At 37.1% G+C, this 19,467-nt stretch overlaps 1 protein-coding gene across 4 annotated transcripts in view; it reads right to left on the minus strand.

The window, feature by feature from the left end:
• Positions 1–8,997: 8,997 nt before the first annotated feature.
• The window catches only part of HECW2 (HECT, C2 and WW domain containing E3 ubiquitin protein ligase 2), a 378,517-nt gene continuing 368,047 nt past the window's right edge, over positions 8,998–19,467 (minus strand). For all 4 annotated transcript variants that reach the window (XM_017538751.2, XM_017538752.2, XM_017538750.2 and 1 more), the window contains one exon: positions 8,998–11,134. In XM_017538751.2, the coding sequence (XP_017394240.1) occupies positions 11,023–11,134 (112 nt within the window). In that variant the 3' untranslated portion in view covers positions 8,998–11,022. The remainder of the gene's footprint in view (positions 11,135–19,467) is intronic.

Genomic DNA, 19,467 nt, shown 5'->3' on the forward strand with positions numbered 1-19,467 from the left:
AGATGGTTGCAGCTTTGACCACTGGAGCTCTTTTAGTTAACTCCTGCAACCCTTCGACAGACTCTCATGGTGATTTTTGGTTTTCTTTTTAAAAATCCCTTCAGTTTCTAGCACTGCAAGATGCTCTAGGCTTGTCTTGTATTTTCCTAGAAGCAGTCATTTCTCCAAGGTGTCAGGCTAATTTTGATATACGATTTTATTAAGTAAAAACACCTTATCTAACTACAGGTTCAAAGTAAGTTAGAAAACATTTGCTAACATGCACTCATACAACCGTTACCACACCTAAACTCCGTGGCAGGACAGAAAAGACAGATACACACACTTCAGCCATACACTATTGGCATTCCTGCTTGGTTTTAAGTTTCAGGCAGCCTGTTATCTTCATTCCTCCTTAAATATTGTTATGAGAGACATAACAGACAGGCTAATTGCAGATGAGAGAAAAACAAACCCAAACATTTTCACTCCAAATGATCAGTACTATGGTGTAAGAAGAGACTCTGATGATATATACATTGCTTTTCAAGCCAGTGTATGCACACCTCAGGGTACACAGCAGCAAGTCAAGGAAGGGGCAAAGTCAAAGTAGTATCTTACTGTATCATCCGATGTCTTTAATACTTAGGATTATTTAATAATAACCAGTTGTTATTAAAGCTAAAGAGGAAAAATTCTATTTTCAAATTGAAACCAAGTTTGACATATAAAAAATTTTAATTTCCATAAAAATAAACACGAATAATTTTGTATTGATAGAGCTAGCTACATGTTCATATTTGAAGGGTCCTTTATTATTATTGGTGATTTAATACTAAGTTTTAGAAATGCTGATAAGGAGTAATAGTAAATTAGTATGAATTGGTTAATAGTTCTTTAGCTAACAATTAAAAATGGCTTGTTTTGTTTTGTTCTGGAAAGCCGATCATTTAAGACTTGAATTGGCTCCTAAGGGAAATGCATAGCTCCTCTTCATTCTCCCTCACTTCCTCCCAGAGGAGGAGCGCTATTCTAGTTAGGACAGGCTCAAGAATCCAGAGCTGTGTTCTTTCTTGGGGATTTGATCACTTCAGATTTCTCTTGAATTTCCAGGCCAGTCTGGAGTGTAGGGAAGTTGTCCAGCCTTAGGTAAGTCTGACCATCTCATCTGGGGGCCCTCCCATTTTTCTGGACACATTGAAAGGACCTGGATTCTTTTCATTCAGGGTTCCTCTGCCCCAAGAAGACCTGAAGTGGGCAATCTGGACCAGTGCTGTTTTAAGTATTAGAAAATATATTATTTTAAGTATTAGAAAATATATTATCCCACTTCTCTTTACAGGCTGGCTCTTTCTTTCTGGAATTTGCCTTTCCCTTGAAATAAGATGTAGAGGGTCAAACTGTGAATGTGGGTTTAGGAAGAAACAAGCAACCTCTTGGTTTCTTTCGGGCCTTGGTACACGTGAACTGCTGTAACAGAATACCAGAGACTGGGTAGTTTATAAACAACACAAATTTCTCTCTTACAGTTCTGCAGTTCAAGATCAAGGCTCCGGCAGATATGGAGTCCGGTAAGGCCTGGCTTCCTAGTTCATAGATTGCTGTCCTTTCACTATGTTTTCACATGGCAGAAGGAATCTATGGGGTCTCTTTTATAAGGGTACTAATCCCATTCATGGGAGTTCCACCTTCAGGACCTAGTCACCTCTTGAAGGCCCCATCTCTAAGCACTATCACACTGAAAATTAGGTTTTAACATACAGATTTTGAGGGGACACAAACATTTATTCTAAAGCATTCAGTCTTTTTAGACCTGACTCTACTTAGAAGAGGTCCTTCATATGGTTTAATTCAATTCTAAAGAGATTAGTTCAGATATTGAGAAAAAAGCCTCTAAAAAGTAGGTCTTTACTCCACCATGAAATCATGAATTTAATTTGGGGGCAGGAGCAGGGAGAGGGATGTGTTGACGAGGCTCAAGAATTTGGATTTGGGGTCCATTTTCTATGCCAAATGAATACCAACCTAGATATGAATTCTTATACTAGCTAAGGGTTGGTATTCTGTGTAGCAAGGGTGGTATTTAATCACATTATAAATTGTCAGAAAATACATATTGTTCCAATAATTTACACTTTAGAAAACTAGCTTTTCTCCTTTTTTTTTTTCCTTTTTGAGATAGAGTTTTGCTCTTTGTTGCCCAGGCTGGAGTGCAATGGCACGAATTCGGCTCACTGCAACCTCCACCTCCCAGGTTCAAGCGACTCCTGCCTTAGCTTCCCGAGTAGCTGGGATTACAGGCACCCACCACCACACCCAGCTAATTTTTTATACTTTCAGTAGATACAGGGTTTCACTATGTTGGCCAGGCTGGTCTCAAACTCCTGACCTCAGGAGATCGCCTCAATCTCCCAAAGTGCTGGGATTACAAGTGTGAGCCAACACACCGGGCACTTAGCTTTTCCTTTCCAAATGAAAAACCAGTGACTAAACATCTTTTGGAAGGATCTATCCATACAAGGATTTCAAAATAATTGGATAAAGTGTGTGAAACTCATGTGTATCAAGGTAAACATATCTTTATCAGATATTCTCATTTTTTTATTCTTATAATTCCAAAGTTTACTTTGGTTGACAAATGAGCTATCTATTTTGAAGGAAAAAAGTCATTAACGGGTAAACATTTTTTGAGCAAGAAAAGGAGGAGAAAAGTAGGAAGAGACTTCAACTTCATACTTAACTTCAAGCTTAAAACTATGTTTTTAGCTGGTTTAAGTATGAAATAAAGAACAGTATGAAAGACTTCCTGGCATGATGGATAATGGGAATTATTCATTATTATTTATTACTAAACACTCACTAATTAAATGGGATTCAGGTTTACATTAAAAGAAATCATGAAGGCAGATATATTTATCATTCTAAAAACAAACTAAGGTCAAAGAGTATAGAGGGATGTCATGACACAAAAACCAGAAAGTCAGTGCTGTGAATCAGTATCTTGCTCTTACCCCTTCAATAACCATGTCAGACTTCAGTCAGTGATAGCAGACAAATCTTCTGCTTTAAATGCTCTCATGTGATATATGAAGTTCATTTCTAGTCTAAAATGTGGAATAAAAAGTTTAATAACACATCTATTCCGTAAAATCTTGACAGGGTTCCTCTTAACTCACATGACATAACACAAGTTGGTTTTCATGAGTTAATTCATATGAATTAACATGAGTTGGTAAATACAGATTGTTTTAAGAGCAACCCTTAGTGACTGCCCTCACAGTGTATGTATGTGTGTGTGTATATATATATATATATATATATATATATATATATATATGCCTTTCTCCCTTCCCCATCTCTTTTTATTAACTGCCCTGTTTTAGAAACATTTTACTTAACTGGTCGATTTACACCACTAGTCAATCAGATATAAAAGATAATGATGTTATCCATTAAAACAAGGGTTCCAAACTGGTGAGCTGCAAGGCAAATTAATCTGTAGATATATTTGGTTTGATTCACCCAGTGCTAAAAATATCTGGAAATAACACACAAAAATTTGAGTTTCTGGGTTTCCCTTGATATACCAGATCTTTTAACACTAGACTGGAATTTCATGTGGCTAGCTGCTGGAGCAAAATATTAGAATGCCCCTTTAGGTAAGCCCTGCCACTCTGCGTTGCTTCCGTTTAGACAATTTCACTTGTTAAATACTTACCTGGTCCCTGTAGGCATATGAACATGTGACCCCTAGATTAAATTGATGTGTGTGTTAGTGGTGGTGGTGGTAGTGGTGTGCATATGTGTTTATGAATTAAACATTCAATTAAGATGGCTTAACAAATAGTCTCAACCTGTGTGAGTTAAGAAATTATGATTTGTGTTATAATTCATTCCTTTAACATTAACTGCCTATCAAATAGTAAAATATTCTTGTAGGGATAAACAAAATAGATTCCAAACAAAATAAACAAATATTTTATTAATAAATAAACAAAATGTTATAGAAACTATGAAAATAGAACCTCCCATATTTCTAGAGCTGCATACTAATGCCTGAAATCTTTATTTCTACTTTTATTCTCCTCCCTTCTGAGTTTTCTCTCCCCAAAAGTATTACAGGAAAGTCATAATCGATTTTCGTAAAGAAGATTTATTTTGGATTAAGTGATTTCATGATGCAATATGGTTTTAAACAAAAATAGAGATCAGTATGAAAATAAAACAAATTGTACACATTAAAATATCTTTCCCTCAAAGCATTTCAGAATCATAAAAAATACAACAAAAGAGTCAGGGGTTCAGTTGAGAATAAGAATACAGACTTCCCAGAAAATAAACAACTAGTCCCAGTTCAGAGTCCTAGGCCCTATATAATACCACCCAGAAACCATTTCTAAGATGTCAACAGTCTGCATTATTTACTTTGAAAAAAAAATTACCTATAAAGTGAATCGAGAGCTGTATAACCTTAATGCTAATAGCAAGTATCTCCCATTATTCTCCATTAAAAGTAACATTAAATAAATATGAAGCTTAAATCAATGCAAAAATTGAAATACCACTATTAACTGTGACACACCAAATTGTGAACATAATGACTGAGGTTGGTGAAGAGAAATGAAAAGCTTAAAAAAATACACCACCTGTGTTCTACTGAAATCTTAGAAATCTTTTTTTTTTACAGAGCCTTAATATTAAAAAGTAATCATTATTATAAAATTAGGTTAATACTTTCAGTAAGAGGCAAGAGAGATGCATGTGTTTTTATTCATTTTTTTTGGAATGCCTGCATCCCTATTATAAAAATGTGTAATTTTAAGCACATTCCAACATATTAACAGCCCCATACTTTACTTACGCTATCATATAGAGAAAAATAGGTTGTAATTATATCTTTTAGAGCATTAGGGTCCTAAAAGAACATCCCACTCTGGTTCATTCCTGGTCAATCCTTCCAAAGTATTTCTGGAACATCAGCCACTCTTTTTTACAAAGGTGACAGTAACCAGAAGTTTACAATGGTTCCCTACCTGCATCAGCAATAGCTGATTCAGTCTGAATCACACAACACAGCTATCCACACTCCTCAGTTTGTAATATCTTAAAAGTCGGATAGAAAGCTATCAGCTGCCGAAGGGCACTAGATACAAATATTACATACATACATTTAATTCTCCTGTGTTCCCCAGAAACCATACAACCAGGGCCATCTTATTTTGCTGAGCTGTTCAATTATGAAAGCCAAATAAGCAACTTTGCAGATAAAACCTAAGCAAATGTATTTTTGGTCTTAATTTTCTGAATCGGAAACACTGATTCAGTCTCCATTTGAAACCTCAGTCTTAGCATTTTGCTTTCCAGATTAACGAAAACCATGAAAATGTCTCAAATGCTATTCTAATGTCAAGAAATGTCTGCTAAAAAACAAATTAAGTTTAATGAAATAAAAGCACCCTTTCTTTTATTTCATACATGTTCAATAATGATAACACTAATTCTTAAATGAAAAAAGCCCACAACATAATTTCAGGCTTAATTGTTGAGTCTCCTGATTGAGGTATGGCTAGCTTTAATACTTTGGGACTGAATTCCATTTTGCAATACAGAAAATGTTAAATTACTGAAGTTATAAAATGAGAGCATTTAGCTGTGCCTTTATTAGGCAGCATAGCTTTCTTCTTCTCAGTCAGAAACCAAATTGAAGTATGTTCCTACCCCCCACCAGCATGCCCTAAGATGATCCATCACCATTGTTTTAACTTTCCCTCTGCTACACTGCTGTCCTAACCATCCTTTCACTCCTTCTGGCCCAGATGGCTATGATAAGGGCAGCACACACATTCTCATCCTTCTTGCCAGCTCCTTGGAATGCCGTTACCACTCTGAATCTTGACAGTTGGTCAATAATTAGCATTACATTCTTGAGGGAGGCACAACTGCTGGGCTCCTCTTTTCTCTATTTTCATCACCCTTTCAGTGGGCAGTAGCTGGCTTGAGCCACAATTCAGAAAGCTTTAATGTCTTTCCTTTGTATCCATGCTAGACAAACAAATTAATTTGGAAAACACGAACGAACAGGAAAGAACTAAGTTTTGCAAAATTAGAATCTAAAAGTGACATTCTCATTAATTTAAACTCATGGCAGTAAGATGGAAGTAAATGGCTAAGGTCCAGAATAGATAAGGTCCCTCATCTACTAAATCAGAAAGCAGATTAAAGAGAACAAGCCCCACTGGCTCACGTCTGTAATCCCTCACATCTGCACTTTGGGAGGCCAAGGTGGGAGGATTGCTTGAGCTCGGGAGTTCAAGACCAGCCTGGGCAACGTGGCAAAACTCTGTCTCTACAAAAAATACAAAAAAAATTGACTGGGGGGCATGGTGGTGTATACCTGTAGTCCCAGCTACTCGGAGGCTGAGGTGGGAGGCTGGCTGGAGCCCGGGAGGTGAAGGTTGAAGTGAGCCAAGATCGCGCCGCTGCACTCCAGCATAGGTGACAGCTAGACCTATCACAAACGAAAAAACAAAAAACAAAAGCAAACAAAAAAAATACCTCCCAGGCACTGTGGCTCATACCTACAATTACTCCTAGTACTTTGGGAGGCCAAGGCAGGTGGATCACTTGAGCTCAGGAGTTTGAGACCAGCCTGGGCAACATACTGAGACCTTGTCTCTATAAAAAAAATACAAAAATTAGCTGGGTGTTGTAGTATACACCTGTAGTCCCAGTTATTCAGGAGGCTAAGGTGGAAGGATCACTTGAGCCTGGGAGGTGGAGGTTGGGGTGACAGAGCCAGACTGTCTCAAAAAAAAAAAATGCAAAAGGCCCTGAAACTCAGACTCAGTTTGGAGATTAGACCACATTCTTCCTATGCATGCTTTTATTACGCAGGGTTACAGATATCTCTTAATAATGACATTGCATCATTTCACATAATTATGGAGTTTCCTGAATAAGGTGAAATTGAAAAGACTCCCATATTCATTATAAGATATTTGTCTTGTTAGAGGTGGTCAAATCATAAATAAAATTTGTGTAGAAAGATAGGAAAAAAGTCATTAGATGAATGGGAGGAGGATGGGAGAAAATGAGAAGCTGAAATGGTTCCTTCTTGGATATCACTGGAACTCAGCTATCAGGGCTTACTAATCCATCCCTATTAAAAATTAAAAAATAAAATAAGGCTTCTGATTAGTGTTTTCCATTATCTTGTTTCCAAATAATGCTTGATAAAATTAAATGACTATTCTGAAAAAATCCATCAAAAGCAATCAAATTTTGCCTTCTGTTTTTTAGATTTCTCATGATAAGTCATGAAGTGCAAACAGGTCTATGGGAAAATTTTTTCCATGAATGTACTAATCTCTTCATGGACTTTTCAGAAGGTGTCGCATTTTAAATGTGTCTGTTTAAGAAAGTGAGAGTTTGGAGGAAGCATCTTGGAAACCTCACTGAAAGTGGAATATATTGGTACAAATATTAGTCTCCACATTTCTCAAGATGAAACACAGAATTGTGATTATGAAGTAATGTAACAGATGCCACAAGCCATCCATGAAAATCAGCCTCAACCCAGATGGAACATGATATTTGTACCCTACAAAGTGTGTGAGGAGCAACATGGATGATGTACCTGAAAGCACTTTGAAATTATACAGCACGATGCAACCATATTCTACCATTACTGTCAGACACTTGAATGTATTTTTGCCATTTTTGATTGTTGTGCAGGTAAAACAGATTTTCCTTTTTATATGCTTGAAAATTGTGACCATACTTCTTTGACCAAGATCCATTCATTTTGTGCACAAGAAAAATGTTTTGACCCCAGAAGTGGTTTGGGCTCAGGGTTTGGGATTTTTCACACTGAAAACCAACGGTGCATTGTAGAATAGGTGATGAAAAACAGGGAAACGACCTGACTTAATTTTGGCATTTCTTTGATCATTTGAAAATCCTTGAGTTGCTCCAGCACAGTTCAGCTCCCTATACACTTTATACTCTTGTTGTGTACTTGGCATCCTGGCTTCAACACTTGACCAGTATTGACACACCATTACTTGCCATTAGTTCCCAGTAGAAACAGCATTGATGTCATTATTTTAGCCACACTAACATCTATATATGAAGCCATTATTGAATCTCCCAGATGGAATAAGCTGTTCTTTCTCTTCTCTCTTCATTCCTTGATTGTAGAACTTACCACATTTTATTTAAATTACTTTATTGAACCTTGGGGTCTACTCTACTAAATTGTATGCTGAGCTTTACATGGGCAGATTTAGACTCTTGTAGCTCCATCGTCAAACAAACATCAAACTGGCATACAGTGAATGCCAATGGTGTGCTGCTTCTCTCAGAGATGCTCTGCATACATATATGATGTATTAAGAGTGTCTTCTATAGTATAAAAGGCATCACTTAAAACAAGACCATAAAGCCTAGTTATCTGGGTTTACAGTCCAGAAGAAAATATTTATGGATATTTCTAATTGTAGAGTATATGAAAGTCTAATTTATTCTGTGGAAATGTTATTTAATATTTTATTTAGTTATTATTGGCTGTTTTGTTTTACTAAGAAAGAATATAATAGATAAGTTAGCATGGTGTTCTGACATGCTAAGTACATCTTCGATAATTCCCAATCTGAGAACAGTATCAACTAGGTGATTATACTAATTAAGAATGTCTTCACACATTAAAGTGAACTGTTGTTTGGGAAAAAGTTGGATGCCTTAAAGAAATGTATTTGTTAGAAATAATTAAGGAGATATATTTTATTTCAAATCTCTTTTACCTAATAATATGAAATAGCATAACTAAATGTCTCAAACCAAAATGAATGCTAACATGATCTTTGAATGTATCGAAGATTGAAAAGATGCAACCTTTATCTGCTGCTTAGAGAATGCCAGCCCTGAAACATCTTATATACCATCAAACTTGTGACTTTAAAAAAAGTGTGTTATACTGCTTTTCCTTATAATGAAAAGAATACAAACAAGTAAAAACAGTTTGCAAAATTAAATATATACTTGTATTCATGATCAATAAGTACAAACTAACATTTCCAGGCAAAATTTTTTCTTTTTTTCTCTTCCAATTATAGTATACAGATAGCTCTTCCTTTCTTATTTCCAGATTTCTATAACCTTTTTTCAGAACATTTCCCCACACTGCAGTACAAGCCTTTAGTGCAGGAATGTAACATAAGTGGTATTCCTCTTGAGGGTCCCAATAATAAACATAGCTTAACTCACAGGAGAGCAATCAGTTCTTACAAAACACCTATGAAAAAACTATGCATATGACCTCTATAAAATGTAAGATTGCCAACATCCCATAAATAGGAATTCCATGGCTGCTTATAAATATAGATCTCAAAGAAATGTTTGGGCAATGTCTGTAAACCCATAGGCTGGCAAACCATATGTTAATCCAATGCTTTTATTACCCCCAATTTTACTTCACTCTATTGAAAATCTGATTAGTCAAGAAATAAACAGATGTGGAGTAACCCCAAAAGCAATTAAAATGAAGGACACCTTCCCATAAAATTAGCAGAAGTAAGACTAGTGATGTCATGCAGTTTTGGAGATACCATAGAAAAATTGTTTCTTAATATTAATAAGAAAATTATACATCAGTGAAAATGCAGGCTTAGAAATATAGCTCTGAGTTTTAATTTGTGATGTCTTCACTGATGAGGGAAAATGGAATTCTTATTACTGATCTCTTCAGTGTTGCTGATGGCTCCTTAACTGAGCTTAGTGTTTAATGATGCTGTACAAATAAAAAGCAGTGGGGGAAATACGAAATATCTGTATTAAATGCCATCCTGTAAAGTATTCGATGGATGGAAGAGAGTCTAATGCATTTTAAATAAATGCATATCATACTATCACATAAAGTGAATCTTAAAAAATTATTACTTAGATGCACAGTCCTTGTAGTGGTAGACACGGCACTGTGAAGGAAGTTTGATTTAGAAGCTATTTTCTATTACACTTCTCAAGTGATGGAGTTGCTGTTAGTCATATTGTAATGTCCCTTCAACTTTGGTACATTCAGTGCAAAATATTTGGGGGAATTTTTTTTACCTTTATAAAAATAAAAGGCCCTTTTGTTTCCTTGAGAGTGCTTAAAAGGATACATATTAGCATGATGCCCGAGTATGCATGAAACATGAAAATGGAGCGAGTGATGCATACAGTATGATAGGTAGGTTCTTATATACATCCTAAAGAACATAAACAGAATGAACCTACAAAAAAATAAACAGAACTCACTGTGTACTTTTTCCTGATATGCTGTGATTAACTGCTAGTTATTTTAAAATTGCTTTCATGCATTATAAAGCATAAAATCTGTCATTAGTAATTCATTGAATAATGGTTTGTCTTTAGCCATAATTACACACATACCACTTGCATATACATTGTCAAAGACCATCTTATTGCAGATCTGTAAAGTTACCTCATATTGACTTGGTTTCGTTTTCACTCATGTCCCATGAAAACAGAAACCTATGGTGCACACCATGCAGGCACTCATAAGCAAGAAATGAATATTCTGTTATAACTTAGGGCTTAAATGAATGTACTTTCAGGAAATATATTTACTTTTATTATATTATTTAACTTGCACTAATTTGGAGATTGGGCCAAGTGCTGCCAGTTTGGCTTGAACCACGTTTGAAAGTTTCTAGATTCTCCTGAGTCCCTAAAAATTACCGTGGAGCTGATCACGTACGGGTTCACCTTTGTCTTGGAACATAACAAATGGAAAAAGTTTGGCAGTCAAGAACTGTTGATTGAAAGACGGTTGGGTTGTTCCCTGGGCATCAAGCTCACCCAAATCCTTCCAAGAGGACTCATCTCCAGTCCTCAAATGTGACAGAGCACTTGTTCCTGGAAAATAACAGCACGCAGCTTTATCCTAAAGAAAGCAACCACTTGAAACTTCCAATGTTCAGTCATTCTTCTAGAAGGCAGCTTCTGAAACTGCCTATCCACAGAGATGGGAATTCTGCTTCCAGGTCACTCAAGTCCAAAAGTACTGGTCTCTTCAACTGCTGTCAACAGTTTTTCATAAAGCATGGAAAAGGATGGGTAGGGGGGCAGATCCAGACGGTTAAAACACGTATGTGCTCTGAAAACACAAGAAACAGCATGTAGTTTAGAACAGATCAAGTGAAATGAGAGAGAGAGAGAGAGTGTGTGTGTGTGTATGATTGTCTTTCACATTCAAATTTATTTGTTGCCAATTTTTACGCTCCTTTTGAAAATTCTTTGAAAACATTTTGACCTTAAGAATTAAGAACTGAATTTCTCTAAAAAAAAAAAAAGGATATTTAAAAAAATATTTTCTTTACATTTCAGCACCATTTAAAAGCTATATTACATATAAATGACCATTTATTGAGTGGTCTAAGGGTTACAAAGACAAGTTTGGTTTTTTGTTTCTCTTTTGATGCTAGACTTTTTTTTTTTTTTCAAATACATGGATATAAGGCCTTGCAAAGTAGTTCATTTTGAGTTGAAATATGCCTGGCTGGGTCAGGAGTGGTGGCTCACATCTATAATCCCAGCACTTTGGGAGGCTGAGGCAGGTGGATCATGAGGTCAGGAGATCAAGACCATCCTGGCCAACATGGTGAAACCCCATCTCTACTAAAGATACAAAAAAAAATTAGCTGGGCGTGGTGGTGCACGCCTGTAGTGGGACTCCAGCTACTCGAGAGGCAGAGGCAGGAGAATGGCTTGACCCCAGGAGGTGGAGATTGCAGTGAGCCGAGATCCCACTACTGCACTACAGCCTGGGTGACAGTGCGAGATTCCATCTCAAAAAAAAAAAAAAAAGAAAAAGAAAGAAATATGCCTGGCTGTCTCTTCAATACTCTGCAGTTCTGCATTTTTTCATTTTCTTGGACAGGGAAGAGCAGCCAGTGTCTCTGAGGGCCCGCCTCATGGCTTAGAGTCTTGGGAAATTCCCTGGCTGGACTTTTCTGTCAGTAGACCATTGTTACTTCTTTGAATCTTGTGCTAAAATTTGCTTTCTGCCAATTCACAATAACAACAAAAAAAAACCAATTTAAATCATTACATTGTGTATTCTTTTTTAGCAATATCTCTTTTGCCAAGATAGGAAAAAAATATGTTTTCCTGTTATTTGCACCTGAATCACAATAAAAAATAGTCTCCAAATAGTACATCTTATCAGGAAGCAAATCTGCACTTTTGACATGAAATAGGAAGCATTCTATTCTGAATGTACAACAGCTTGTTTGTAGGACCTACATAACTTTGACTTTAAAAAATGCTCCTGAATTAATATGAAACTTTAGGAACTATGATTATTAACAAGCTGTTTCTACAAAGTCACATTTACATTTTAATTCTGATAAATCCCTTTTCCTTATGAAATAAATATAATTAATATTCCTGGATTCAATGTAATGGAAGCCCAGAGATTTGCAGTTAGAGAGACTTGGATTTGAATTCTAACTCTACCAACAAGCGATTCGAAGTGAGTTATTAAAACTCTGAGCCTCTGTTTCTCACCTTTGAAAGGATGGTTATATAACTTGTCTCAGAAGGATGTGAGGATTAAGTGAAATAACAGAAACATGCTTAATAGAATGACTGCCTCATAGTGTTTGACCAATTAATAATAGATGTATTGTTAGCTACATTTCATTACTATCAACAAGATTGACTCTAATTGCCTTCAGTAAATTGTCACAAATAGTAATGACCCATGACAACAATGAGATAATAAAGGGATAATAAAGCAGGTGTGTGGCCACATGGCTTTTTAGAAACAGGAATGTGAAGGGGATCTGTTATACTGTAAGAATACAGGTTGGGTATTCCTCATCCCAAATGCTTGGCACCAGAAGTGCTTTGGATTTCAGATTTCTTTGGAATTTGGAATATTTGCATATGTATAATGAGGTATCTTGGGGACTAGGACCCAAGTCTAAACATGAAATTCATTTGTGTTTCATATACACCTTGTATACACAGACTAAAGGTAATTTTATACAATATTTACATAATTTGGTTCATGAAACAAAGTTTGACTGTGTTTTTGACTGCACCCTGTCACATGAGGTCAGGTGGGAAATTTTCTACTTGTAGTATCATGTTGGCACTCAAAAGTTTTGGATTTTGGAGCATTTTTGGTTTAAAATTTTTGGACTAGGGATACTCAAACTATATCAGTTTTAGGGTATAGAGAGAGTACCAACTCACCTACTCCTAGTACTATAAACTCTGGGATATATTGGTGGAAATCATCTAATGAATCTTTGCAGGCAAACCAAACCCCTTTTTGATACAATAAGCATTTCAGAATTGTATTTGATATCCTTAGACTGGAACCCAAATTGGGCCATAAGAAAAGGTTTTACTTTAAAAAAAATTAAACTTGTAAACTAAAATAGAGTACTAGGAGTGGTTTACAATCTATCTTCTGTGAAACACTGGAATAAAATTATTAAATAAAGATTTATCTCATCTCTGTTCCAGGGGTAGGGGAGGAAGAAGCAGAGAAGTGAAATATGTTTTGAATATAATTATATGCCAAACTTTGGATGTTACACAAATAACATTTATTATCCTATTAGACTAAAAGATGGTACCACAATACTATTTTAAAATTTTCACTTCTTTGGTTAGCATTAAGGTTGAGCATCCTTCCCCTATGTCCTCTTGCTTTTTACATTTCCTGTTTTGTAATCTACATGTTCATCTGTTCATCTCTCTTGCCTGATTATCTTTTCAATATTTTTACGTGATAAAATATAAATAATATAACATTTGCCATTTTAACTATATTTAAATGCATAGTACCATGGCATTAATACACCTACATTATTCTGCAACCATCATCACTATCCATCTCCAGAACTCTTGCATCTTGCAAAACTGAAGCTCTATATCCATTACACAGTAATTCCCATTTCCTCTCCCCCTGTCCCTGGAAACCACCATTCGACTTTGTGTCTCTATGAATGTCACTACTCTACATACCTCATATATGTAGAATCTTCAAATATTTGTCCTTTGTGAATGGCTTATTTCACTTAGCATGATATTTTTGAGGTTCATGTTGTAGCATGGGTTAGAATTTCCTTCCTTTTTAAGGCTGAATCATGTTCTATTGTATGTATGTACCACATTTTCTTTATCCATTCACCCATTGATGAATAGTAGTTTTTTCCCTCCCATCTGGCTATTATAAATAATGCTCCTATGAACATGAGTATATAATTATCTGTTTAAGTCTATTTTTTCAATTTTTTTGAGGGATACACACAGAAGTGCAACATCATATTGTTTTTCATAGTGGCTGCAACATTTTACACTTCCATCAACAGTGCACAAGAGTTCCAATTTCTCTACATGCTCACCAGCACTTATTTCTTGTTTTTTTTTTTTCTTTTATTTTCATAATAGCTAACCTATTGGGTATGAAGTCCATTTATCTTTTAAAGCCTTAAGATTTCTTGTTGAAATCAAGAGAGATTCCCACCGTTGTTGGATTTGAAGAAGCAAGCTACCACGAATTCTACCACTGCAAGGAATGAATGCTGCAAACAACCCAAGGGAGCTTGGAAGCAGATTCTTCCCTAGTTGGTCCTCCATATGAGAATGCAGCCCTACTGACACCTTGATTTCGGCCTTGTGAGACCCAGATAAGCTGTGCCTGGACTCCCGCCCCATGGAAACAGTGAGATAATAAATGTGTGTTGTTTTACCTACACTGCTAAATTTGTGGTGATTTGTTTTGCATCAGTAGAACTAGTAACAGATCTCGAGGTAGTGAAACAGTTCAAGAAAAGGTGGCAAAAGGGATGTTAACTGTGATACAGTAGAATAATCTATCAAGAGCAGGTGGTGAAGCAAAGCTAGAGGTAGTCAGCAGTTCTTCCATTCTCCCAGGTTTCTGAGTAGAGAAACAGGAACTTTGAATGTCTCTTTGCCATTTCTGTAATATTTTTTGCAGGTACTCTAGTAGCTTATTCCATAAATCCACAAGCCTGAATACTCTTTTTAGTTCTCAACACAAAGGGAAGGACTAGACAACCTTTTTTGTTCCTCTTCAGTCATAACACATACTCACCATTACCAATCCATAATCTAAGGCTATTGCTGCTTCATAAATTACATCTGGTTACATAATATATGGTTACCATAACACAACTTTCCTCCTAATAAACTAAAAGCTCCTCTGAAAAATATTTCATGATGATAGAGAAAGCTTATATTGTCGAGGGGGAAACTGTGTGGAAAGATTCAATGGTTTTTCCAAGGTCAAAGCTGAGTCAGTGGCCAGATCAAGACTAGGACCTCAATCCTGGGTCTCCTAGGGGAAGTCCAACATTAAACTGAAAGCAGGGAGATTAATGCTCACTGGCTTTATTCTTTTACTTTTGGAAGCCTGAGTATTAATTTTATCCTACCTCTGACTATGAACTATTAGTCCTCAACATCCTACCAGATCATCTACATTTTGAGGAAAAGGACTGGCAAAATAAATCTTCAGATATTTTTTAAATGAATAATTCAATCACAATATGCAGTAGCTCTGGGAAAAGTGGCTGAGATTGGGTCAATCCAGAAAACCCTGAAAAATACCAGGGGATTTTTAGGTGATCATACTATCTTGTTCAATCTCAGGCTTAACAGAAAGCAAATACTCAAAAGGATACTTTAGAGTGTATCAAAATCAATCCAGGAGCTTGTTTTACAATGGAAAATTTTGGTTGCACCCCTTGTGCTTTTAATTCAGAAGGTCTGGGGTGGCCCTGGGGGAATGTGCATTTTAATAAACATGCCAAGTGAGTTTGATGCAGGTGGTCTCCACTGCTGGAGAGATATCAAGTGGATTAGCAATATGATAGCTACATTGGATATTTGCACCAGTGTTTTATGTGCTTGCAAAAATTTCAAAACTCCTTATAAACAAGACAGCATTGCTAATAAGGAAATTGAGGAATAGTGTGGTTAAATAAATTGCCCAATATTTACCTTCAACTTACTGTATGAGTCAAGACCAGAAAAAAAAAAAAAAAAAAAAAGGCCAGCAACACATAATCCTCTAAGGCTTTTCACACCCCCACCCCTACCCCATTCCATGTCCTAAGAAAACTCTAGCAGAAAATAACAGGAGGGCCCTTGGACTGTGTTGATATTGGCAGCAAAAGTGCATCCAGCTATCCAGTCTCAAAAAAAGAACATTTTTCAAATCTTTCAAAGCCAGCCACACTAAAGCTATAATGGGTTTACCTCATTTTAATCTATGCGGCCAGAACCACTCAAGGAGAGCAGGTCTGAACCCATCTTTGGGAAATCATGCTGGCATCAATATTAAGAAGATTTAAAAATTCTCCAGACATCTGGTCTGACTTAATAGATCTCTTGGTGCTTTCTGGATTCTTCAAAAATGCTAATCGGGAGGTCACATGCTTACCCTCTCTTTTTCCCTACAGATAAACAAGTCAATTAGACAAATCCAGTGAGCCAAAAGTATCAATTTCATTTCCATTTCCATAGATTGGTTCGTTGATTAATGTATTTCTCTCTGTGTGTGTGAATGTACTTAATTTTCCAATTTGCATTATATTTCATTTATTCCTTCACTCCCACTGAATGAATACTTACTAAGCACATACTCCACGCCAGGCATTCAGCTGTCCCCTGAGAGATGAGGATGAAAAGTCTGGTTTCTGTCCTCAAGGAGTTTGCACTGTGGCAACAAAATGTATAGGCAAATAGACCCTCTAAAATTTGTGTGGCCTGTGCCTGTGCTCTGGGGCAAGCAGGAACTGAAATCCGGCCTTCCTGTGGCTCTGCTCGCCAAACCGTGAGCCCTAGCTGTGGGCTGCATTTCTCCAGAAGCCTAGGAGACACCTTTGTTTCCTAAGTCCCAAAGATGGGCTATTAATTGCCCTGTATACAAACAATTAATACAATGAGTTACAAGTCTGCTCAGCAGAGCCAAGGAAGGTTCATAGAGGACACTACTTGTGCTAAGGCTTGAAAGATCTGTAGGTGTGCAGGGTTTTTCTGAATCAACAACAAGGAGAAGGATGTTCCCAGCAGATGGCCTGGAAGCATGAGAAAGCATTGCATCATCAGGAAACCTGACAGGCGCAAGTGCCTAAGGGACAGGAGCCAAGGCTGGACCTGAGGCCAGATGGGGAGGCAGGGTCACATCAGGAAGCCATGTGTGTTAGTGCAAAGACTTTTTCTAGTTATTTCATTGATGAAAGGGAGAAGAGTGGATTGGCAGAGGTATCTTTAAATAAGGCAGGGAATATAGGAAATGGGTAGGGGGACAGAGGGTGAATTCAAGGGCTTGAAATCAGCATGAGAAATCCAAAGTTACCAATCAAGCAGAGTGATAGAATTCCATGAAAGGAATCCAGTTATAATAGTTTTGTTAGCCTGGGTAGCTTTATTAACACAACTAATGGTATAACTTGTTAGGATTTTTAAAGTATTCATAATTCATCTAACATCCTCATGAATACCTTCTTAGGCCATAAGGTTAGAGCAGGAATTCCTGTTAAGACTAGGACACAAATATCTGTGTAACTTATGGCAGGACAGCACAATACCCTGACCTTCACCAGGTGTTCGGTAAAGGTGAATTCATGGAAAGAAATTCTATGGTACTTGCTACCCCAACTACTCGTTTGTCAAATGCCATCTGAGCACTAATGATGTTGGTTATCTGTTCATGTAAGTATCCACTGCTTCTCTCCCTGTGTTTTAAGGTCAGTGTATATCTCCCACAAGTTCAGCATTTAGTAAAGCCATGATGAGTGTCTATAGCCTGGCGAGGGGAATTATTCTCTAATTAAATGGACTTATTCCAAAGTCTCATTAGGTCACTTTGGTTAAAGTGCACCTGGATCTGTAAATTCCACAAAGTGGAATGTTCCTAGAGTGAGAATTCCTGTATCTGGGGTAACTAGCAGAAGAAACTCTTCAAACTATGCATCCTCAGCAGGTACCTTCTTTACCTGTTAATGCCTCTGGGGAAAGATGAAGAGTACATACTTTTCAAATGTAAGAATTTAAGCTCAATAGAACAAAGTTCAGTAAGGGCAGTTCCAGGATGGAAACTCTTGTAAGTCCAAACAAAATATAAATACACTGGGTGAACGTGGCACATTTATCACACACCTAAAGATTGTAAAGTATCCAGCCAGCCCTGAAGGCTAGATATTAGGAAGAATAGTAATAATGGCTAAATTTATTGAATGATGTGTTAGGTCTTATTCTAAGCACTTTGCACGTGTTATCCAATTTAATCTTCAAAACGATTTTGTAATGTAAATGCTAATTTCTGTCCCAACTTTTCAGATATGGATACAGAGATATGAAAGTTTGGATTATGATTTTGGAATTTCTTGTCTGGAATGGTCCAAAGTTATCCCTCACAAATTCAATAAAGATAATATTTATGGAGTACATGTGCTGGGTGCTGGGCTCAGTGCCAGGAGCAAAGCCATGTTTAATTCAGATAAGGTCCTTGTTTTCACAGGGTTATATTCCAGAGGAGAACAGATAATCAATAACTGAACATGATGACTGAATTGGGTTAAGTCTGGAGAAGGTGGTAAGGGGTGACAGAGTGACAGGTACACTAGGGACAGAAGCCTGGTGGGCCTTTCTCAGGAGATTGCCTCTAACCTGAGTCCTGGGGACAAGAAAGAGCCAGCCACATGAAGGACCAGCAGAAAAGTGTTCTAGGCAGCAAGTTTCTGAGGCTTGAAACATAATTGAGTTTGGCATGTTTAAGGCATGGCCAGAAGGAGGCTGGTGGCTGTCATGGGTAGGGGGAGAGAGTATGTATTGAGGTTGCAAGGGGAAGCAGACCAGGGCTCCTCAGGAAGTCCTTGGGAAGGAGTCTGGATTTTATTCTAAGCCACTGGAGGGTGTAGGCAAGGGAAGGAGGTGACCATGAGATGTTTGCAGATCCCAATGGTTGTTGAGTGTAGAATGAATGAATGGCAGGGTGTAGGAGAAGGAGGGCATTTAGCCAGCAGTCTGCTGCAGTAGTCCAGGTGGGGATGGCGGATGGTGTCATGGACTAGGCTGGTGGAAAGAAATGAGCCCAAAGTGGTTTTTGCTCTTGAGGCAAAGGGAAAGGGGGTAAGTATTCTTTAACCGTTGCAATGTCTTTTACTCACAAATAGACACTTTAAAATCTGACTTGTGAAACAGCTTTCAAGGACCTTTAGTGGGCTTGACTTGGACTATCCTGTCCTCTGTTGTCAGCAGTAACAATGCTGATGGAATGCAAGTTTGAATGATTATCTCATTCCATTAAAGTCATAAATTCTTTCAATAGCTTGACTTTTACATTAATTACAGAAGAGTCCCTTTTTAAATACAATCTGTTTTTATGATAAATTTACCCACCTCTCAAAGTAAAGACCAATCCAAAAGGTATATCACATTTAA

The sequence above is a fragment of the Cebus imitator genome, unplaced genomic scaffold (genome assembly GCF_001604975.1).
Source record: "Cebus imitator isolate Cc_AM_T3 unplaced genomic scaffold, Cebus_imitator-1.0 Scaffold113, whole genome shotgun sequence".
NCBI lineage: Eukaryota > Metazoa > Chordata > Mammalia > Primates > Cebidae > Cebus > Cebus imitator.